The sequence below is a fragment of the Anser brachyrhynchus genome, assembly GCF_964034855.1.
Source record: "Anser brachyrhynchus genome assembly, chromosome: 1".
NCBI lineage: Eukaryota > Metazoa > Chordata > Aves > Anseriformes > Anatidae > Anser > Anser brachyrhynchus.
The window spans coordinates 183,080,989-183,105,565 of record NC_137694.1 but is presented as its reverse complement, the minus strand read 5'-3'; the positions used below and the strand labels follow the sequence as shown (position 1 = coordinate 183,105,565).

The 24,577-nt window shown below is 40.3% G+C and overlaps 1 protein-coding gene across 1 annotated transcript in view; it reads left to right on the top strand.

The window, feature by feature from the left end:
- KPNA3 (karyopherin subunit alpha 3) overlaps window positions 1–24,577 on the top strand; it is a 52,602-nt gene that overhangs the window by 15,501 nt on the left and 12,524 nt on the right. Inside the window, exons 2-10 of the mRNA XM_080608039.1 lie at window positions 2,468–2,512; window positions 15,972–16,061; window positions 16,275–16,304; window positions 16,389–16,441; window positions 16,527–16,622; window positions 18,985–19,070; window positions 22,058–22,144; window positions 22,537–22,706; window positions 23,844–23,888. Of these exons, the coding sequence (XP_080464165.1) occupies window positions 2,468–2,512; window positions 15,972–16,061; window positions 16,275–16,304; window positions 16,389–16,441; window positions 16,527–16,622; window positions 18,985–19,070; window positions 22,058–22,144; window positions 22,537–22,706; window positions 23,844–23,888 (702 nt within the window). The remainder of the gene's footprint in view (window positions 1–2,467; window positions 2,513–15,971; window positions 16,062–16,274; window positions 16,305–16,388; window positions 16,442–16,526; window positions 16,623–18,984; window positions 19,071–22,057; window positions 22,145–22,536; window positions 22,707–23,843; window positions 23,889–24,577) is intronic.

The following is a 24,577-nucleotide window of genomic DNA, read 5'->3' as shown; positions in this document are numbered from 1 at the left end:
AAGAGGTTTTACAGTAAATTCATGAAATGAATAGTAATACTTGCCTGGGACTGCACTCTGTTTGTCTTTTCTAAAACAAATGTTAAGCTGCTGAACGCAGCATATAGTTTTTCTTCAATTTCTTTTGCTTCTAGAATGGTAGGTGACAAATGTCATAGTTGTCCCCCAACAGAGTTTGAAATTTGGTCTGATTTTTTTCTGCTCAATAGAAAATATTCTGGAGTATTATCACATAGATTTAATGGAGGAGTAAATTCACAGAATCACAGAATCACTAAGGTTGGAAAAGACCTCCAAGATCATCTGGTCCAACCACCCCCCCCCCCACCAGTGTCACCCACTAAACCATGTCCCTAAGCACCACGTCCAACCTTTCCTTGAACACCCCCAGGGACGGTGACTCCACCACCTCCCTGGGCAACCCGTCCCAGTGCCTGACTGCTCTTTCTGGGAAGAAATGTCTCCTCATTTCCAACCTGAACCTCCCCTGGGGCAGCTTGAGGCCATTCCCTCTAGTCCTGTCACTGGTTACCTGTGAGAAGAGGCCGACCCCCAGCTCCCCACACCTTCCTTTCAGGTAGTTGCAGAGAGCAAATCTGAAACTTAAGTTTTGCTTTGCATCTATTAGATCTCTGAGATTTCATAATCTGGCACTGAGAATACTGGATCTGGCTGGGGGGGAATCCTAAAGAACACTCAGGTTAACGGATTTGTCTTGTGATGGGATATGCCTTAAAATTTAAGGTAAGTAGGAATAAAAGATTTGCTAGTGGGAGGTCTCCTGGGGATTTTTGGTGTCCAGCACATTCAGAACGATCCTGAAGAGGAGCTTTTATAGCAGAAATCTGAGACAAACTTGTCTAACTGCATTTGTCATTGAAGTGCTAAGTTATTGCGGGGAAGAAGTATTGAAAATTGTTTTAGGCTATTCAGTGCCCTTACATTTGACTTAGTTATTAAGATAATTCAAATATAAAATTCTAATACTACTTAGAACTTGAATGACTGGCCAAGCTAGTTGTGTGCAGTGACTTTACAGGTTCTTCACCTTCTGTCCATTTCTTACCTGCCCAGTTCCTTCCCGTACCTCAGCAACCCGGTCCTGGCATACTGAGCTTCTGCAGCACTCGGGTGGTCGCAAGGATCAAATGATTTAGCAAAATGATGAGTGAGGGAGGACGGTGTGCTTCTGGTAGGTGTTGCAGTGCTAGTGTCCTATTCCTGTAACGAGGACCTGCCTTGTTTAAAGTAGCATCTCTCTTCTTTGTGGATGTAAAATGCAAAGTGTCTGTGTGTACCTGAGTGGGTTGGTTAATCAAGCACCAAACGGGAAGACAAGCCTTCCTTCTGGTTTAGCCAGCCTAAGCTAATTAAATGGATCCTGCTATGCAAACTGGCTAAGAACAGTGAAGCCAAGGTTATATTCTATGCACTGAATCCACGTCCCATACAGATTCATGGTGTGAATGAAGTCTGCTCGTTTCATTTACCCAAATCGGAGCTTTAGGATCTTTGGTATTTTCTTAGCTGGCTGATGGGGGAGTAGTGGTGGTTTCTTTGTACTGCTTCTTTTCACTGATACTTCTTCACTTTGGGAAGTGATTTGCCCCAACTCAAAAGCAAATGATAGTAGCAGTGAAGGTCAGCGGCAAGGATGGAACATAGAAAGCCTTTTAAAAGGCTAGTTTTAGTTAGTGTGGGTGATCTTTCTAGGCTGCCAGTAGTCACCCAGTCCTGATTTTCTTCTGAATTGCATTCCGATGGTATGTCCACTGAAAATGGACCTAGGGAAATTGATTTCAGTAGGCAAAAATTGTTCTTTCTGAATCTTCTGATCTCTTTTAGCTAAGAGGGGTGATAACTGTATTGAAGGGAATACATCTGAGTGCCCGATATCTTTGAGGAGTTGAGATGTTTATGGGTTGGTTTTCCTTTACACTGTTTAAGCTATAGATTCAAAGTGGACACCGCGCCATTGTACTGCTTTGTCTCCTTTTGCTACAAGCCTAATCTATCTTGTTTGGATTGAGCTCAGCCATCTTCTTAGACATTCTTCGTGGTTGATTGTGGCCAGATAGTCGGCATAGGTTCTGTGTGTGGGTTGGGCATGTGGTCATATGCGAATATGGGGCTGTCTAAACCTGTACTTAGCGCGTCTCTTGGTGTGCACACACAAACCTCAGGAGAGTCATCCCAGTGAAACCGTGGGGAAGTAAATGTTTTCTGCCTCTGGGATACTGATTGTGGTTTGTAACAAAGCCTTCTGTGAGGCATGGAATCTTTTTTTTAAAAAAACAAACAAACAAAGAACCTAAAACAACTCATGCATCTTGCTAGGAAAGATTGAGCTGTAAATTATGCACGCAGTTTTACTTCTCTTTTGGTGAATAACTGCACTTTTGACCTAGAAACAACTGATTCCAAAACAAAACTCTTTATATGTAAATCTGTTATTTTTTATTTACAGACTATGAGAAGACACAGAAATGAAGTTACGATTGAATTGCGGAAGGTGAGTCTGCTTTTCTTTGTCAGCTATGTTACTTTTCTTTGCTTAAAATGCTCTGGTGTCTTTGCTAAATAATTTGCCATAAGGTTTGTTGTCTAGCCCCAAACTTAAATAGAGAATTTGTATATTTGTAGATTACAAATTGTGGTTTCTAATGTTAGGTTTACTCTGTCACTCATTAGGCTCAGCGCAGCAAAACAAGAGTACCGCTTTACTCCAGGGTATGGCTTGGGAATAAACCACGTTCAGTTTCTGTACCAATTCTCATCTTATTGTGAGGCTGTTAGCTGTTTGAATGTTTAAGGTTTATGAATGGGAAAGGGGAGAATTTTAGCACTTAGAAGGTGTGGAAGTTCTTATATTGGGCTTATGTGCTAAGATGTTGGTAGTGGAGGGGCTGCAGGGGTGGCCTCTGTGAGAAGAACCCAGCAGCTGCCCCATGTCAGATCAGAGCTGGCTCCAAAAGGGCCATGCTGCAGGCCAGAGCTGATCCAGTGAGTGATGCTGCTTGTGCTTCTGTGGGAGCACATTTAAGACGGGGGTGGGGGGGGACCCTGCTGTGCAATGGCAGTTGGAGGAGAGAGGAGTGAGACCCAGCCCTGCAGCCCCCCAGGTCAGTGCAGCAGGAGGTGCCCCAGGCACGCAGCAGCAGTTCCCCTGCGGCCTGTGGAGAGGCCCCTGGTGGAGCAGGCTGTCCCCCTGCAGCCCATGGGTCCCACACGGAGCAGATCTCCACGCTGCAGCCCGTGGAGGAGCCCCCGGTGGAGCAGGTGGATGTGGCCTGGAGGAGGCTGCGGCCCATGGAGAGCCCCCGCAGGAGCAGGCCCCGGGCCGGAGCTGCAGCCCGTGGAGAGGAGCCCACGCAGGAGCAGGGGCCTGGGGGTGCCAGAATCCCGTGGGAGGGACCCCGCGTGGAGCAGGGGCAGGGAGTGACTGTGAAGGAGTGGCGGAGACGAAGCGTCAGGGACTGACCGCAGCCCCATTCCCTGTTGCCATGTGCCACTGGAGGTAGAAGAGAGTGGATGGGGGGAAGCTGTTTTTAGTTTGCTTTTAGTTTCTCACTGTTCTAGTCTGTTAGTAATAGGCAATAAATTTTATTAATCTCCCTGTACTGATTCTGTTTTGCCTGTGACGATAATTGTTGAACGATCTCCCTGTCCTTGTCTCAACCCTTGAGCCCACTTTCATTGCGTTTTCTCCCCCTGTTCCTTTGAGGGGGGGGAGTGAGAGAGTGATGTGGTAGTTTAGCTGCCTCTCACTGTGATACCACCACAGTTACCGTGTTTTGCTTTCTGGAAATTACTGCTTCTGTACTGTAGAGGGAGTTAATTTTAGGGTCAGACTTTGGTTATATTGGGTAAATTCTAATACAGCTGGGAAGATTGTGACAATAAGTCATCTAGTTCAGCGCTGTGTCTCAATACAGGACTTGTTGCACCCTTGTCATTTATAAGACATTTCCAACAGCCTTTCTGGGCACCTTAAAGGCTGGGGGAAGCGTCCACAAGCTAAACAACTTTTGGACTATACATGTAAAGAGAAGTAAACTTTCTTCACCTTTGGGTACCTTCAGTATATTTGAGGACTGACACTGTCCCCTTAAGTTCTGTCATGTTGAGACAAATTCAATTGTTCGCTCGTTCCTGGAATGTTCTGTTTCCTAGATCTGACTTGTTGCTACTCATCAGGTTCAAATGAGATCTTTCTGGAAGTGTGATGCCCAAAACAGGCCTCAGCTGAGGTTCATGTGATACTGAGGACAGTGAAAGGCGATTCTTAACGCAGTATTCCTATTTATATTGAATATGTTGTTGACTCAAACTCAGCCTGTGATCCATTGCATCCTTTGGACACTTCCTACAGTACTGCAGAACAAGGGTAGTTGTTTGTGCTCTATTTGTGTAGCTAAGTGAATGCAGAAGTTTTAAACCTGATTGCTTCTTGTCTTGTGAATTGCATCTGCTTTTTCCAGACGGTTTCTTGACTTAAATTCCTGTTCTGTTCCCCAATATGCTTCAGGGCATCCTCATTTTTTTCTGTATGCTCTGTCTTTTCTAATATTTCCCTTAGTGACTTGATGGAAGTGTGTGCTTTGAATGTTCCAGATACAGGCCAAGTTGTTTTGGGTCTCCGTTTGATGCATCTCCCATTTGGCCAGTTGAATCACCAGGGGCTTTCTTAAGAGTGCACACCCACCCAAATTATTTGCAAACCAAGCGAAGCCAGAAGCCTTGCTAAAAGCAAGGTGAAGATAGAAGCTTATATAGATAGAAGCTCTGTTGACTTCTTTTTTTTTGATAAATCTTGTCCCTACTTTTCACTTGATTGTGTAGGAGCTACCAAGAATCTTTTGCTAGTATTTTCTGGGAGCCTTCTGCTCGTTTTTAAGAAGAGACTTGCTTTTTTGAGTTCTCCCAGGACCACTTGTCTCTCATTACAATATCATCCTGAGAGTACAAGAATTAGTTGAAGAAATATTATTGAACCCACATGACTGGAGAAAATATTTAAATACTTACATGAGCATGATGTATAACCTAAAGATTTTTTTAATGGTTTCCTATTTTCCTAATCAAAGAAACTAGCTGAACATGTCTGAAAATCTTGTGTAGCATTTTGTGGCTTCAGTAGGCCTGGTAAAATAAATAAAATAAAAAAAATAAATCAGCCACTTGTTACCGAAATGAAATTCAGGTGATGTGCTGAAGACAAGGCAGTGGATTGTTCTGTGTAGAAGGAATCGTTGATGTACCAGTAATACGTAAGTGAAGATGAGAAAGGAAACCCGTGAGCTGCTAGTTTCTTTTCACTAAAAACTGCACATACACAGATCAGTTACACGCTTAGAGAGAAGCCTAAGCACTGGATTTAGGACAGGCTGTAAATCAAGAGTGAACAGCAGCTGCAGAACTCTTAAACGCGGGAAGTTGTGTTCTTCTGGAGTGTTTGCTGAGCGTCTTCCACTGCGTACACCAGAAGTCTGTGTTAATAATAGAGATCCAGTGTGCATTCGAGTCGTTCATTTGCAGCAAGTGAACCGCTGCCGGTGGGCAGCTGGTTTGCTGTGGGAACTCTGTGGCAGGTAGGAGACCATTGCTCCTGGTGCAGAACTGGGGCTGAAATTTAAGGGGATATATTTTATTGAGCTCCAGCAGTAGAGTGGGTAATATGTAGTATTACTGCTTCAGTTTTCATCTATACAACTAACACTGCTACCACAGCGGGAGGGTTATGGCTGTGTTGGCATGACCTTAACAATCCATCTGTCTCTCTTCAAAACAAAGAGAGAGCTTCTCTTCAAAACAAAGAGAGAGCTTCTCTTACTCCCAGCTATCCAGATGTTGAGTGTGCACCTGGCTTCTGAAGAAAACAGGCAAATTGAGCGTATTCTTGATCCGTGCAGTTGAAGGGCTGCATAGGAACGGGCTTGTCTTTTGAATCAACTTGTGTATAAATATTAAATGAATGGATCTGATGGAGTTGCTTACATGTCTGTTTTGTAAGATGGAATAAATAAATCACCGCTTTGAACAGTAATAAACAATTTCTGTGTGTGTTCCTCTGAGGTGCTTATTTTCTTGAGATGATAGGCATCAGGGTGCACGTACAACCCATGGCATATCAAAAATAATTCACAGCTCTATTCACTGTTCCCATACCACACTGCAGCTCTTACTCAGAAAGCAACTTTACCTTTTTAAGATTTTTTTTTTCCAAGCACTTGTTATTCGTTTAGGAATTGAGCAAACGAAGCCATCTCTGACGTAGCAGTGTCTGGCAGAATCCTGGCCTGGGCCTGAGCTGGCACAGTGAGCCAGTCAAATGACACTCCTCCTAGTCAGGTGTCCTTCTCTGATTCCGTATCGGCCTTGCTGAACGCTCAGTGCGTTGTGGCAGCGGGGTACTACGTTTTTGAAAGGATGGGTTTGGTCTCTGGCTGTGCTGTTAGTACAACGATGGCCCTAAGAGTTAAAAAGTAGCCACGTCTTTCCAGGCAGACGAGATAATGATGTCAGTTTTGGTTCTGGAGACTGTCTCAGGATTCAGAATTGTACAGACACTGCTCAATGTAGTGTCCTGGCAAAGTCTGAGTTAGAAAGTTCATCGCTTCATGTCAGCATTACAGCAACACCCTAAGACTGCTCTGTTAGCAACAGGGACCCTGGAATTAACCGGGTTAAATAGCTGTCGAGTGTCAATCTAAACCGTGGTGGTGGGGAAATAATGGTTAGGATTCAGTTTAAGGTTGCATACCTGAATGAAGGCAGTAAGTCTACTGCTGTAAGGGATTCTTTGGTTCATTTGGCTTTCTGTGAGGAGGAAACTCAACTTGGGTCATTTGTGTGTTTTGGGAAATGTAGTCAGTAGGGTCACTGGGTTTCATGTTGCCCTTCATTTGAAGGGTTATACTCCTAACCTCAGCAGAAACAGAAGATGCTGTCATCTTTTAAGGCCAGCTAACTAGAATCCTATAAAGATCCAGGTCCCTCACAAGGTATTTGGGTTTTTTTTACTTTCTTGGCAAATTCAGCTGTCTCTGAGCTCATAGACATGAGCTCATGAAGGCTCTAATAGCCAGTTGAGATTGATGCATGACAAAGCAATTATTTTCTAAATGAGGGGTGGATTAAGAAGCCATGGCCATGTCCCTTTTTTTTTTTTAGCCTGTTCTCTGGCATGCTGTACTTGTCCCCACCCTGATCTTTCTTTTGTAAGGTAATTTAGGAGCTACTGTAGACATAAGCAAAGTAGTGAGCCTATTTACTTCAACCCCCCTGCCTCAGAATAGCTGAGGTTGGAAGCGACCTCTGGAGGTCACCTGGGCCAAACCCAGTGTTCAAGCAGAACTGCTTAGAGCAGGTTGCCCGAGGCCACATCCAGGTGGCTTTTGAAGATTTCCAAGGAGGGAAACTCTGTGACCTCTCTGGGCAACCTCTTCCACTGCTCGGTCACCTGCACAGCACAGAAGTGCTGTGCACACAGAAGCCCTTCATGTTGCCCTTGACGTCCCTGACCAGATTCAGCTCCATTAGCGCTTTAGCTTTCCTAACTCCATCCCTGGATGCTTGGACAATGTCTCTGTATTCCTCCCAGGTTATCCGTCCTTGCTTCCACCCTCTGTATGCTTCCTTTTTGCATTTGAGTTTTGCTGGGAGCTCCTTGTTCATTCATGCAAGCCTCCTGGCATTTCCTCTTTGTTGGGATGGACAACTCTTGAGCTTGGAGGAGGTGATCCTTGAATATTAACCAGCTTTTTCGGGCCTTTATCCCACAGTATTCTTCCAAGCAGATCCTCGAAGAGGCAAAAGTCTGCTCTCCTGAAGTCCAGGGTGTGAGTTTGGTTTTCACCCTCCTCCCTGCCCTCAGGACCCTGAACTCCACCATCTTATGGTCGCTGCAGCCAAAGCTGCCTTTCACCTCCACGTTCCCAAATTGTTTGTTGTTGGTGTGTATGAGGTCCAGTTCAGTGTGAACACATACCTTTTCATTCATTGCAATGTACGCGTTTCAGGCATCAGTTCAAGGAACAACTACAGTCCCTGCAGGGACACTGAAGCACAATCGGTGTGTTCTTCTGGAGGCTTCTCTAGCCAGTGTGAGTTACGCAGATTCTTGCCCATCTACCCTGCTTTGAGTGATTCCTCAAAGAAAACACCCTCAGAGAAGAATATTCTCAATGTGTTCATCTGGATGCTCAGCTGAAAAGGGCTATGAAGAAATTCCTTGGTGGCTGACTTGAATCCAGTTTAGAAAGAGCAAGCTGTTGCAAAGATTGGGGCCTGTCGAGTCAGGGAATCTACCAAGATGCAGCTCTGCTTGGAGCTGTTGGGCCACACACTGGTGTGCATGTATGTGTCTGCTTGTCTTTAGTTATAATTTCTAAGCAAGATGTGGACTAGCCTAATAAAAAGATCGTGGCTGCTCTTTGTTGTCACAAAGGTGAATTAGCAAAAGTTAAATGTAGAAAAGTTGCCTTTGTCTTCAAACCACTGCCTTTGTCTTCAAACCAAACCTTTGTCTTCGAACTGTAACTTCATTCTATCTGAAGCAGTCATGGAATCTGACCATCTTCGGATGCAGGGGACCTAGTTCCTCAAGGATTTAGGATATTGTTTTGATATCCGTGGGTTGTAGCACCATCAGATTGACCTGTTTAGCATTTGTATGGGTTTCAAAACTTTACAATACTGTTGGCAGTAGACAGTTTTGTTGTGATACTCTACTTTATCATCTCTGGTAGGAAGTTGTCAAGTTTTGGATGCATGGCTGCTGTTGTTATTGTTATAGCTTAAGATCTGGTTGTCATTTGGGGACCAAAAAAACCACGCTGTCTTTCCAGATAGGCAACTTGTAATTGGTTATAAATGTTTCTTTCACAGTTTGTTATAGTTTATGCCACAGTCTGGATGGAGACGGAATTATTGCAGGAAAGGAGTGGGGTGGGGAGGTCAAACTGAATTTTTAGGATAGATTTACTCACCACTCCAGGCAAGCAAGTCCCAGGAAAAGATGTCTGGGATGTGATCCTTGGATTATTGTCAGACTTGATCTTCTGTCTTTGGAAGGGGGCTCTGTCCACTGTTTTCCATGTAAATTGTGAATTCAAGAGATGTGAAGTTGACTTTCTTGCCAGTGGTGTCTACTGAACTACCAATTCATGTCCTAATCTTGAAGCATTATGATAATTGTCCTTAAGACAAAAAGCCTTGTATGTGATACTAAGTAGGGAAATGTTGCAGAGGGACTCCTTTAGGACTAGCACATCCAGATGTGTAGGATGTTTATTAATAAAGGCCTGTTTATTGTAGTAAAGGTCCTAACTGAGCTGCTAGAAGAAAAGTAGGTCTAGTTTTCTTTACTGGAGCAGATCACTAACTGCTTGTTGTATTCTCCTGGAGAGCCTCCTTATATGCTAACCAAATGGCCAGAGAACGTGTTCCTGTGTCATCATCTCAAGGCTTTTTGTTTGTTTGTTTTTTTATTTCCTTTGTCATGTTCTTAAATCCCCGTAGGGGTTAAAGAGTTTTGTGGCAATGAGTAGAGCCAACTAATGGTCCTTTCCCAGCCATTAAAGAAATTAAGTCTTTCCCCAGGCTCATATGCAAGAGCTGTTACTAGAAGTCCATTCAGACTGAATAGCCCACCTAAAAAACTCGTTCAGAGGATATTCAACTGAGGTTTTTAGGTTATCCCTTTACCACCCTGAAGTTAGACAGTAGGCATTTAATTTCCTTTATTGTGGCAGGTGCTGTCAGGCACTCCCCCCAAATTTAAAAAATAAAATAAAATAAAATAGAAATTATGTTTAAATGAAACCTAAAAAGTAGCCCAGCTCATTCTGTCACAGCGGGGGTAACTTAAAAGGGATGGCCAGACAAGCTGGATCTATCTCCACCACTGGCCTAGCCCTGCAGTCTTAACTTCAGTGCTGAAAGAGTTTCTTCTTACTAGAGGCTGAGTTCCTGGGCCTTTCCCTGGCATGAATAAACATTTGATAAAGATGTTTTTTACCTGAAGGCAAGTATTTTATTGTAACTTCTCAATTTAGACCTTGGAGCTTCTCAATAGAGGTGAGACCCTTCATAGGATTTTCCCATATAACAAACGGGAGTTCTTCATCGGACATGAAGGGTTCTTCTTCTGTAGGTCATGTTGCTTTAGAAACTTATTTGTGCCAATAGGCATTTTCTGAATCCTGTAGCCATCATCCAAGAAGGTAAACAAGAAGTACCAGGATCTGCAGGATTTGCATACTTACTGGTCACGATGCTTAGCCTTCCCCCTGCCAGTGAAACGAACAGGATGAGTATCTGTCATCAAGGACTGTGCACAGATCATCATGGTGGACAAGAAAGTGCACTCATGGTATAGTTCCTGTTGTTCCTATTTGGCAATTTTGCCAGGCCAGGTGTGTCCACAAACCTTTTGTTTGTATGGAAACGTCTGTAGGCTGTCGTGGTGTGTTCCCCACCAGAACACTGACAAGCTCATAACAAGCACTAACCTGCTGTTTATAAACTTTCAGACGCCACTGTACATCACATGCATGGTTTAGGCAGCCTTTGAGAATCTTCCACGTTGAAGGAGAAGACCTGCTTGGTTTCCTTGGTGGCGAGAACTTACCCTTCATCAGGGATTCCAGCCTGACGCCTCTCCCTTTGACAGATCTCTCACCGGTGCTTGAGTGGAATGGCTGTGTCCACATATGCTTGTTTGCCTTCAGCTTCACCATAGGAGCCTACAGAAGAGGCTGATGATATGATATAGGCAATAAAAGAATGGAGATTTGTTACAATATGACAAAATACAAACATTTTACGATCACTTTGAGGTGCAAATCATGTTCTTTCACCTTATGCAGGGGAGTGATCAGTCTATGAAATTACTGTATACAGTGCTCGGTGATTTAGGTGGCCCGAAATCGAATATTTTTGAAAATGAACACAGCTGTTTCAAAGAGTCTAAGGGCTACTTTTTAGGACTGGAAGGTTCCACAGACACTTTGAATTTATAAGAAGTGCTAGTAAGAATAGCTTTCCTTAGTAAGAAATTTTTAGTGCTTCTCAGTAAGTGCATATATGTTCCTGCCAGTTGTTTTTCAGCCCAACCATCTGCAAACAGTGAGAAGCTACAGGAACATTCTTGTTCTTTCTCACTTTTCCTGGCTAAGGTCATAGTTTCTGGAGCCTCTCGTACCATATGACTGACAGCCTGAAGATGCTGCCTGCATTCACAGAAATTCTAGTATCAAACTTGGTCAGTTATGTCCCAGGAAGTTCAGTTCTCTCTGACAGTTAAGGAGGGTAAGAATATCTTACATGCTCGTTCCTGCTTATTTTGGTTAACATCAACATTAGGAATCGTTCTCTTAGGCATGCTCTTGCTGCCAAAGGAATTGGGTAGTTGTGTATGCAGGTATAAAAGGCTCTCTAGGGACCTGTTGACCTACTTGCTGGAACAGGGGAGAACCAGGCTCTTGGTTAGTTCAGTTATGGTGTATCTTCTGGCTGTCTTTATCATGCATCTAGAAATGGAAGCCTTTTCAGTCTTACAGTCTTTTCAGCCTCTTCAGTGTTACAGTCTCACCGTGTTCAGATTTCCTATTAGTCTGATGCCATTTTCCTTTGTCAGGGGTCCCGTAGTAGGATTGTATAGAATCACAGAATGATTTAGGTTGGAAGGGACCTCAAAGATCCCCCAGTCCCATGGGCAGGGACACCTGCCACCAGACCAGGTTGCCCAAAGCCCCATCCAGCCTGGCCTTGAGCACCTCCAGGGATGGGGCATCCACAGCTTCTCTGGGCAACCTGTGCCAGTGCCTCACCACCCTCATAGGAAAGATTTAAACCTAGAATTGTGTGTGTTTGAGGGTTCAGAGTTCGAAATAGCATTCCTCTGTGACTGTCTGCATCATTGGTGACCTCACAGCGGGGTGCTTTCATTCCTGCTCTCCGCGGAGCTGTTCATGGGGAGCTCCATTGTCTTTCACAGCTAGGCACGCTGCTGCTGTTAGGAGAACAGTCCTGCAGGGGCTATTCAGGGATTCATGGGAGTCCCCTTCAAGGTAAATGAAATTTTGGTGGGGAGTACTGTCTGGAGATACCCACTGCATTAACGTCCGCATGGACAGGTGCTTGAAGGAGAGAGAGAAGTTTCTTCTCTATTCCTGTTCTTCTGTAACGATGTGTTCATTCAGAACCTGCCCTTCTTCCCTCTTTGTCCAAGTCCCTGAAAGATATCTAGGGGATTGGAAGAACTCAAAATAAATGTGTTCACCACCCATTTTATGGCCACAAGCAGACAGAACTTGTGCATGTCTCTCGAGAGAACTCGTGCATGTCTCTCGAGATGCTATAAGCAAACTATGTCAGCTAACAGCATTTGCACAGATGCTCGCTCACTGTGAATAAACATGAAGTGTGTATCTTAAAGAATAACGCTTCCAGGCAGGTTGTCTTTCAGAAGTTCTTCAAGTGAAGAGACAGGGAATAATCCAGTGCTTTGTCCACTGGCATGCTCTGGACTTACTGCCTGGTGGTTGTGGAGGATGACTTTCCAGGATTATCTTTCAGGATGTTAGAGAGGAGATACCAAAATGCACCTTCAGTCTTGTTTTCTGGAGTAACTGGTTACCGCAGCCTTTGTGCTACGCTCTTGTAGAGGCACAGCCATGAAGAACACTGCTCTCTCAGAACAATGCAATTGTATAAATCGACGAGACCCATGCATCTATAATGGGATACACATTAATATCAGTGCCACAGTTGCTGCAGCATGGCTTTGCTTTTTGCATCCAAAAACTTCTAGATCTTTCAAGCTAGAAAACGCGCGATGCACTTTCAACTGTTTCTAGCTAATGTAGCTCTGGGAGGAAAAAACAGAGGATGGAAGTAATGCTCAGGAGATACAGCCCACACGTGTGTGGATATCATAATATTCTGACCAATTTTAATAAGGTCATCTTTGTTGCAAATGGATGGGATCTGTTTAAAATCAACGCAATTGACAAGACTTTGCCCTTACTTCTCAATTTGTGCTTAGGATGAGAGCGAAGCAACTTGACTTTAAATGTCTCTTTCATACCTTCCACATCCTGGAGGGATTTCAGTTGAAGCTGTCTGAGCTGCCTCCATTCTGTGCCAGCACAGATGCTTTGTGTGGAGCACTGTGGGACGGCGGTGTGCCATTTTCCTCTCCCCAAATGTGGGGACAGTACCTTCACTTCCTGAAGGTCAGAGGATTCAACGGTGGGGGAATCTGCTAACACAATGGTGTGGAAAAAAAAAAAAAAAACACTATATGGGAGAATTCATGACTTGAACTTTTATTTTTTTAGCAGATGGGAGACTTCTGTGAATAAGAAACTTGAAAATAACAGAAGAGACAATGTAACATTTCCTAACTAGAAATTTTCTTCTCAAAAAGTTCAATAAAAATATTTTAGATTTGCTAAATTCTTGGCTATTCTGGGTATTTCATCATCATTTGAATCAAGGAATCTGCAAGAGTGCTGCATCTAAGAGGATTTTTTCAGAAATTTAGAAGTAGAGACCACCTGTCTTACTGCAGGGTGTTGTAACACGTAGTTGAGTGCCACTGATAACGAATCACTGAGAAATCAGTAAATATCACCAGTTGAATTGGTATGGATAACAGCTCTTGAAACAAACATACTTTACAAAAACCCCGTAAAGCTCTTTCCCTGAGTTTTATGAGCATGAAAATCCAGCCAAATACTTTAGGAGAACTTGGTCCGAAAACCCTGCCTTGCACCACAGTGGTTTGCTGCTAGTGACACTCAATCCTTCCCAGTAAATGATTCACTGTGAGTCAGTTAGCTTGCTCCAGCAGACAGTTGGCAACAGTTCTGCACTAAGACCCCAATTTATTCAGGCTGCACCTTTTCTGCAAAGAGGGAATGACTGCTGGACCAGCGCATGCACCCTAATAATTACATTTTTCTCCCTGTACATTTGTTTGTGCATGTGCAAACTCCAGTGTGGACCGATGTGATCTGCAGTGTTATCTCTGGGTGGAAAGAGAAGGACTGAAGACAGCAGGACGTCAGACATCAGGCACCAATCCTTCTCCCAGTTTTGGTTTGTTTTCCCCTAGAGGCAGAGCTGCTCGTGTAGGAGCCGTGTCCATCAGAGGCAGGAAGAACTGCTTCCTCAGAGGGGGATGTGAGCGTAGGAGCCGTGCGCTGGGCAGGAGCGCTGAGCTGCACGTGGGGAAATCGGATCTGGTCCCTGCAGTTGCCAAAGCACAGGCCATGGTTTAGACAAACAGGAGGAAAAGGAATTGAGCTTGAGCAAAGCCAGATTGACTGGGGTTGAATGGTGTTTGCTTAAAATGGCAGTGCCAAGTAGTTGGTGTGGAAGAACAGCAGGAATATGACATAGGTCTTCACAGAGAATCCATCCTCCAGTGTCCGCCTGGTACAGCTCGTCTGCGTGACGCTTTTTTCTCAGCATTCGATGCCTGCTCATTTCTATCTTCCTTCGCTCCAAAAGCACTTGACAACAACAAACATCTAATGCTTGGCTGTATGGGTGTGCTCGAGTATTCTGGCATCGCTGTACAGCTCTGGAGAGGCTGCCGTAGCTCATCTTGATGATCTTGCGTGCTGCCCGAGGGTTTAGTTTCTGCTCTTAGTCTTGACAAAAAATGAAGCTAAGCTGAGTCTGTGAAATCCATTCTGCTGCATTAAAGAGCTGTTTAATTTTGGTGCTTGTTTATTGTTTTAGCGTTCTGTATCTGAAAAAATCTTAATATGTTGCTTGGGAGCCCTTCACACTGAGGCTGGTAAAGTTGCTTTAAATTCATTTTGAAGTGTCTGAACGGTGACAGAGTCAGAAATTTGGGGTCTGAAATTATTTGTCTATCTAACACATGATGAAATGAAACACTGGGGGGAGACTCTTAACAAACATGACTCAGTTTAGAGGGTTTCTTATACTTTACAGGCAAGGCGTGTTATGACACAATCTCCATAGTCACTACTGTTTGTTTAGCAGATAATTGTTTGGAGACTGAAAAGCCTGCTGTTCATTGCGAAGACAATAGATTTGTTTTAGATATTATTGCTGTTTAATACACCTTTTCAAGGTTTTACTTCATCGGAGATTGAAATCTTGATATGCTTATAAGCAAAAGTGTTCAGATATACATGCTGCATCACCTTCTTCCATTGCACTTTCTGTGATTGTACATCTAGACATAGCAAACAAGAAATACAGTCTAAAATTGGGAAAATGCACTTCACACCTTGGAAATATAATCTTTTAAGACACTCTAAATTTGTAAAGTTGTGTGTGTGGATACAGTCACAACTCCTGATTTTACTGCCTTCTTTTTTTAATTAGGGTTTTAGGTGCTCAGATATTCTAATTAAGCAAAGTAGAAATGTTAAATGGGTACTTTATCACCGAAAAGGCAGTGTTTTCTCTACTAATTCCTTAAGGGAGCTATGGCTAGACGGTGCTTTTTACTTCAGGAACTAGGCTAACAATGTGAGTGAGCAGGAAATAGTGCAGGTGTCAGTGTGTAGGACGCATGCTACTTTACACACAAGGTGTAAATTCATGTAACAAGGGAACTTGAAAGTGAATTTAGCTGAAAATTAATCTTTCACTGGAAAATAATTTGTCTTCTATGAGTGTAAACGTCAGTGTCACCCAGATCTATGTGTATTGTAAATTTGTTAGAAAATTCCTACCCAAACTGCAAGTTTTAGTTCATTGAAATGTCATGGATTGTCGTAGTTCTGTCTGTGATTTGCAAGCTGCTAGGTTCTTACACCTGAAATACTGTTAATTCTGGTTGCAGCTATAAATGGCTTTATGAAAGTGATCTTATCTAAAGTTTTATTATCTGAAGTTTTATTTTGAAAAGGGCCATTATATCGTCACCCTATACTAATTAGCATTGAATGTCATTATTTTTTGCTGTTCCTTTATAGAACAAAAGAGATGAACATCTTTTGAAAAAACGGAATGTTCCCCAGGAAGAAAGTTTAGAAGATTCTGATGTTGATGCTGACTTCAAAGCAGTAAGTACCTTGATTCTGGAAATTACTTTTAAAACTTTGGTGTCTCAAAACAATGTATTCTGTTTTTACTTTAACACTGGAAGTCTTGCAGTTATTTGAAAGGAAAATTATAAACTGATAAGCCTTTAAAATTAGTTTGATTGTATTAAAAGCTGAAAAAGACAGTATGATTCAACAACAAAATTACTAAAACATTTCATTTTTCTTTTCAAGCAAAATGTAACACTAGAAGCTATACTGCAGGTATGTTATATTTACTTATTTATTTTTAATTAGAATTGATTGTTCTGTGGATTTTTTTTAGTTTTTATTGTCATTTTTTTTTAGAATGCCACAAGTGACAACCCAGTGATCCAGCTGAGTGCTGTCCAAGCTGCAAGGTAAAAATAAAGACATAGAAATATACTTCCTACGCATTTTTTTCATGATGAGTTACTTATTTTACTTTTGCATTTAATTTCACAGAAAACTCCTATCCAGTGACAGAAATCCACCTATTGATGACTTAATAAAATCAGGAATTTTACCAATTCTGGTAAAATGCCTAGAAAGAGATGATAAGTAAGTATACCTTTAAAGATGTTCACCTTTACTGAAAAACTGAAACCAAAACACTCTGGGTATTGCAAGTGGAACTGAGGGATCCACAGCACCGCAAAATCTTACACCGTGGATCAGATTCCATGACAATAAATCCTTAATTCTCCAGGAGCCACTGAAATGTCACTTTCTTTTTTAGTGCTTGCTTGAGCATATCTAGGTGAAGGAAGATACTTTACTACATTTCTCATAGGTTTTGAATATTTCAGACTTTCCCGTTAACTGTTTTTAAGAAACGTGTCTCAGACTTGCTGTGTATATTTGTGAAGGCAGAGCATATGCTTGGTTGTGAACAGGGCTGTTCTCTATACCAGAATACAGTTGTCATCTCTTTCATTAAGGTAATTAGCTTAAGTTTCTAGCTCCTTTCATTCATACTGCAAGGTGGGCTTCTTTCTGGCTCTGCACTGCTCCGTTATGTGATGGAACAAAACAGTAAGCATGCTTTGGGTTCTGATTATTCATTGGAAAACGAGTTTCAATAAATGAGAATGCTGAGTGTGTAGTTGCATGGATTTCAGGTCATGTCAGAAAATTGCTATATTCCGCAATCCACGAGCCCCTTAAGATAGACGGGGATTAATACATCTGAAGTAAATGTTTTAGGCTATCTTTGGTCTGGGGCAGCCATAAATGTATTTACAGTATTTCCATTTTCAAGGTTATTTCTGCAACCGCAAGGGCTAGAAACTTCAGAAAATGCAAACTGACATTTTGGGTATAATTTGATGGTTGCAAAACATGAAGCGTGAGTAGCGTTCTAGTTTTTTTAACAAAACAATTACTAAGAAGGCAGCTGGCAATAACGTTCATATCAGGGTAGCATTTTAAAATGGGTCACAAATGTCTATCTGCTCTAGAAGTAGACGGTTCAGTGCCGTGAAAATTCATTTAATTTGAATTTTATTTGTAGTATTTGTATGGTTTATCTCTGTAAATGTTTAATAAGCCTTTTGAAACTGAACATAGCATTTTCTTAAGCAGTCCTTTTAATAGTGATTGCTATATAATATTTAGTAGAGGTAAATTCTGCAAAGGCTTTGTGTAACAGATCATTAAAGCTGATGTTCATGTTGTAACTGGAAGCTTATCCCAAGGCCACTCAGGTCCCAAGGGGAAGAAAAATTCATTGTGTGCTTGAGGACCACACAGAACTAGAATGTTAATGCGTTTGATCCTAGAACATAAGGCTTATAGATAGCTGCCTACAGGTACTATTTGTTTTTACAAATCCTTATTTACACCTCTTGGGCCTTCATCTCCGTTTCTTTCGCAATCCCATCCCCAGTAATACTTTAAAATGCCTTGGAAACTAATGCACAAGAAAAGCTTAAGGGAAACAGGTGGCATGGCTGTATATAAAACATAATGGTGAAGACACCAAAAAAGCACAGGAATGAAAAAGAGTCACCTAATAGTAAACACTCTCTGTTCCTCCTGAAGCTAGACACCTTGCTATTATTGCAACCACTGTAAGCTGTAAAGTCTTTTATAGCTTTTACAACTTTTAACCTTTAACATTTGTTTGAACAAGTTTTCATGCAAACTGTTTTACTATACTTCTGGTGGCATAGACAACAGCAGCTGATAGACACCATCTTGGGTTGGACGTTCCCCCAGCTTTTGTAGTATTTGTAACTAATTTTATCTGCATTTAGTAAGTTGATTGTAGTACAGGTATGATGCTGTCTTTCATTACTGATTCTAGATCTTTACCCTGTCTGTGATGGAGCAGAAAAATGCCTTTGTCCCAGTGTACCTGCTTGTACTTCATCTCGGATGTGATGTTAGAAGGGCCACAAGTGTATTATTAGTTATGGTCAGCCATGGTTAATTTATTGAGAACTGCTAATGGCAGTAAGACGGTTGCACTTCTTCACTAAGTATGCCTTTGGGTCAGTTGGATGTGAAGAGGTGTCTGTTACACATTAGAGAGGCATAATTAAATTTTATGATGATGTGTACTTGAAATCTTTCATACTGGAGATAATTAGTTAATTAGAGTAGCGGTCAGCTTCACTAGCTGGTGTGTGCTTCAACAAGTATTACTGTTTGTTTTTCTTTTATTTCTTTTAGTTTTTACTAATACGAAGTTGGAATGATTGGCAGTTTAAAAAAGGACATAGAATGTAAAGTTAATATTTTTCTCTCATCTCTGTTCTTCTGAAATGTCCAGCCTTAGAGTATTTTGGAAAAACTTTTAGTTTGGTGGCACTGCTTAAATGTAGAGTCCGAGAGTGCACGCAGCTATTCATGCTGAAGTCATCCATAAAATAATCTGAAGATTGTTTCAAGTTATTACTGTAAAATTATTTCATTACAGCCCGTCATTACAATTTGAAGCTGCATGGGCATTGACTAACATAGCATCAGGCACTTCTGCACAAACTCAAGCTGTTGTACAGTCTAGTAAGTATTAAAATTTGTTTATTGGGGGGTTGTGGATATTTTGGGTAAAAGGCAAAAAGGGGGTTTTTGGATAACATACCACTTGTCATCAAAACTATTAAAATTATAAAATTGTATGTATCGGTCTTTCTCGAAAGTTTCTAGTTGTTCTTAAAGGTTGGTCTGTTTGTCAGTAACAATTAATATTAAGGATCACAGAACTGAATCTCCCTTTAAAGAAGATAGAGAATGACAGATGATATGAGTTTGACAAGAGCGTTAGTCCTTTCTAATTCTGGAGTTGATTATTGAAATCATGTACCGTTAACTCCCCTTCAGCTAAACCTTACATTAGGAAGTAATTCTTTCTACCTCAAGGGTATGTTCGTAAATCGTACTAAAGTTGTTAAATACACGGTTATGTAAGATTGCCCATTTAAATACACAGTTAAGAAAATTACCGTCCTTTCCTTTGACCATATGATTCATCTCTCCTGTACACACTGTGTTTGTTGTGCTGGCTTCGATTCTTATTTAACCAGCCACTGACACTTCCATTATGAAGAGACAGAAAATTAGAGCTAATTGAAGATAATTTATGTGTGCTGATTTCAATCAATCTGTTCTTATTTTTCTGGATTTTATATGTAGCTTTTGTGTATCAACATGCTTATCTTCCAACAATCACCTTTATGCTAAGTGCAATGTTTTGTCATTAAATGGGAGGCTGTAGCTAAGTAATTATATAATAAATTGCCTTAGTTTATTCATAGTCAGTGTTCTTATGTAGGAAAATGGTGACTTGGTTATTTGATTTTTTTTTTGTAAATATTTGAACCTGTCTTTCAAATCAAAATGCAGTTTTTTATGTTTGGCTTATAAAATATCTCACAGTTAGATTCTGTATAGTTACTATATTGGAGCAATAGAATAAGAACGCTTATCAAAATGAGCTTTGGGTAAAAATCCAAAGCCTTTAAAAATTGTAAAAATCTTGAAATTGTTTAAAAAAATAATTAAATCATTTGGGCACTTCTGCTTTAATCTAAATGCATCTTTAATCTAATTCTGCTTTACAGATGTCTGTCTTTGAAAATGTATTCCCAAGTTTTCATCCTTCCCAGCTTGTTAATCGGTTAAGCATTTTTTTTCATCCTTTTTCAAGTTGCAATGTTATCATCTTTGGGTGAATGAATCCAAATGAAAAGGCTACTTATAGTATTTGCTTTGCAGAAAAGAGAGTGTGGAAATAAGATCTTAATGTGAAAATTAAAATTAAAATCAGAATAAAAAAATGCATGTGCACAGCTAAAAGCCTTGCTGTTAGATGCAGAATTACTCGAAGTTCAGGCTGGGATTTGTCCCGCCCAAAATCTGTTCAGCTAATGCTTGAAAAGAAGCAAGTGTGATAAAATGATCTGCAGAAGCAAAAAACATTTCCTAAGTTTTGCTTCTGAAGAGAAAATGGCAGAAGTTTAGTCTGGCTGCCTTGTACTGGGAGGTGACTAAGCGCCTCTGAACTCTGCTCTATTTTTGATAAGGGACAGTTTGAGGAAACAAAGTGATAGACCCTTTCAGAGGAGGCTGCTCCAGCCTAAATCCAAAAGAAGAAGGCTTCCTGCAATCCAGAGGGACAGATGGCAGTTGGAGGGCCTAGCAAGAGAGGGAGAGTCCTGTACTCACAGAATAGGTCTGGCACGAGCCAATTTGGAGCAGAAGCAATTAATTTTTTGAGAGCAGTAGATGAGATAACGTGCAACTCACGCTTTCTCAGACTGTCCTGCTTGAGAGCTGATATGAAATAGTTTCGTTCCTGCTTTTGAAAGCATACCAGGATTGCAGTCTAATATAAACTGCATACTTGACCCTCCTCTCTCAGAAATATGTTGAATACATGTATGGCTGAAATGTGATCTCAGTAATCACTGGGAAAAGGAAGCTTGAATATTCCTCTTGAGCTAACGGAAGTAGGATAATTGTGACAAGAAAAGAAAGTGTTCTTAAGCAATGTTATATTGCTTTCCCTCCCAACTTGTCAGTTGTAGGCTATTGCTGAATTACTCATTCAGGTTGGGGAAGGAAATTTAGGTTCTCTTTATTCTTCATCACTCTCTCTATTTTTTTTTCCAGAAAAATAACAGCATGTTTTGGCTCCTTATTGCATCTTAAATTATCAACAGAATATTGATTCATAGCTGCTCACAAATTGTGTTGCAATTCTGTAAAATTTCTAAAGCTATTTTGGTTCTTATGGTATCTAAAGAAAAAATACGCTTTTCTTCCAGAGTATACAAATTGATGTATTTTACTTTACTTAGAAAGGCTATAGGATGAGTATGATAATATAAAGATTTATAAAACTGTTGTAAGAATTCCCAGCTTTCAAAGAATACGGATTCTCTGAGGGGAAATAGCACATGGGAGTAGCTTAGATCTCTTAAATGTATTTATTTCATCAAAGACTGAAATCTAAAATCAGTAGCACTTCCTTAATCTGGTATGTTGCCTGTGTTACATAAGAACAAATAAAAACTCGTCTTAGTACTGTATGGCAGATGGATGCAAGTCTTCACTGCATGTGGAAACTAACTATAGCCACCTCTTGGGAGGAAAGCTCTTTTCTTAAAGTCAAGATTTGAAGCACATTTGCATGAGTAGGCATGTCTTTCTGCTAGGTATGTATTGCTGTCTTGGATAAGTGGAAAATCTGAATCACCAGGACATTAAACCTAGCACCTACAGATCTGTGGCTCTTATATAGCACTTTGAGAAAGATGGGGAAATGTTTAAATGTGGGGAGCAGTGTTGTTTAATAGTTGCTTGTTATTGAGTCTATTTTTCCCCTCTCCAGATTTTATAGAAATGTTTAACTGAAATTTTATATGCTGTTCATAAGAGAAATCTGTATCTTAGTATAAGGTGTGGTAGAGAAAGTTTAATATGGATCAATGAACTTATTATGCATATTATGTTACAATAAAAACAAATCCAATCCTTTCGTTCTATAGATGCAGTACCCCTCTTTTTGAGACTACTTCATTCACCACACCAGAATGTCTGTGAGCAGGCTGTCTGGGCTCTCGGAAATATTATAGGTAACTGTTGTTCTTACAATGGTTGGAATTCAGGGAGTGTTTCATTTTAGAATTTGACTTTTGAACATCGGCATTATCATGTGAGACTATGTTTCCTCTGAATTCTGTGGCTTAATACAATTTTTCATGTGGCAAGAATTACATCTGTACATGCAATTTTTTTCTAAAGAGTAGTGCCACTTGCTACACAAAATGTTAACAGGATGAATTCTGTGTCTCCTAAAATATACATACATATCCGTACGTATGTATATTTAATTGAACACAAACTTTTAGTAGTAAACTATTGGTGAGGAAACATAGAATTTCAGTATCCCGACATGTCATTGCATACATTTCAAGATTTTCCATTTTTAATGTAATTTCTTTTACAACAATTTTCATTTCTGTAGGTGATGGTCCTCAGTGTAGAGATTATGTCATATCACTGGGAGTTGTCAAACCTCTTCTGTCCTTCATCAATCCCTCCATTCCCATCACCTTCCTTCGGAACGTCACATGGGTCATTGTAAATCTCTGCAGGAATAAGGACCCCCCACCGCCTATGGAGACAGTTCAGGAGGTAAATAAAGAATTACAAGAGAGATAATTTTTTATACTCTGGGCTAGAAGCTAGATATTTCACATTGTCATACTATGAATTTATGTATGTCTTTTGCCACTGTCTTCTGTCACTTACCAGTTATTAAATGAAGTAATTTGACCAATTTGGTGCTTCTTACTGAGATTATAGCAAAACTACTCATAACATCTGAAACTGAAGATTGATTATTCATATATTAGAATGGATGCAACAAAATTAACACTCTAGAAAGTGTTAACGTACTCAGCATTTAATATTTTTATCAAAAAAGACTACAAACAGGGTTCTATATATATTCTGTATATAGGATTATTCAAACGCAATTATTTTCAGTAAGAGGAAATACATATATTGAATGTAGTGTAGTTTGTGTTTTGATTAGTTGTGAACATGCAGTCATTGTCAAGTCCTCACTTGAGAAGCATCTGCAAATCTTTTTAAACTGGTGAACAAATACAGTGTTTAGAGTAGGCGCATCTAGTAAAGTTATTTGACTAGAACTACAGTTGTAAGTAAAGCTCTTCATTTTAAGATAAATTCCAAAGCCCAGGTGCGGTTTTTGAAGCTGTGTGAAGATTGGAAGGGTAAGATTGGTAGTGAGTAAACTCCAATGTATTCTCCAAAATGAAGCAGAAACTCTTAGAAGTAAGAATTTACCAAATTAAAAAAAAAAAAAACCACTGTTATAAGCAGTCTTGCCATTACTCAGTTATATACTTTCTCTGTACATGAATACAAAAATGTATAATTTTATTTCAATCCAAAGAGGGTTTTATGTAAATAATTTTTACTATGTTTTTCAATAACTTTAAGCTTTCATAAATAGCAGGGAGATGTCTTATTTATGGTGTTTTTGTGTTTTCTCTAAGTCTAGTCTGCTCTCTGTGTGTCTTTGAAATAAATTACTTCCTTGTATTTTTACAAATTTTAAATAAAATATATTTTTATACATACTTTGGGGGAGGGAATGAGCAGTTGCTGGGAAATACATGAGTAATGTACTAATGCAGTCTCAAACATTAGTCTCGAGTCTCAAGTTTTGTGACTGCACTACTTGGATTCGTGTTTACACAGCAAATTTTATTCTACTCTAATGACTAATGAACTTCTTTTCAGATTTTGCCAGCATTGTGTGTTCTCATTTACCATACAGATATAAATGTAAGTAATTTCTAAAGTTCTAAATATTTAGATTGTTTTCTCTAAGAGAAAATGCTATAAGATTTTGTTGGTGCTTAATTTGTTTTTGTGTGTTAATTTACATATACTTAAGCAGTAAATGGACAATTAGATGCTAAGATTATTATAGCTAGCCATTCAGACCATGAAAAATGAAGTGCAAGCACCACTCCTAAAATATCTTTTCTAAAAGGCTTATATTTACGTTAGAAATTACATTTTAAAAAATACTATTTTGCAGAATTGAGCACTGAAAATTTAGAATTGTGATCTTTACTATTGACTTGACTTAATTCTGCCCCAATTTGTAATTTTGAATAGCTGATATATAATACATGTGTGCAAAGATATGTATAATTCTGTATATTAGTTGGATCAAATACTGTAATTTTGTGGGTAATTCGGATTTTTACAACCTGTTGGGTGCCTCAATTTGCAACCTGTTTAACTAAAGAAATCACATATAAAAATATATTTAAGTAAATATCAATCAGCTATTGTTCTGTGGCACCTTCAACAACTTCTCTTCAGATTTTTAATGCTAAACCTTCAGTACTTCCCACATTCCTGAACCGTGGTTTTACATACATTCTCAAAGTAAAGTCCTAGAGATCTGGACTTACCTCCTGAGGTCTTACATCATGACTTCAGGAACCAAGATCTGTATAACT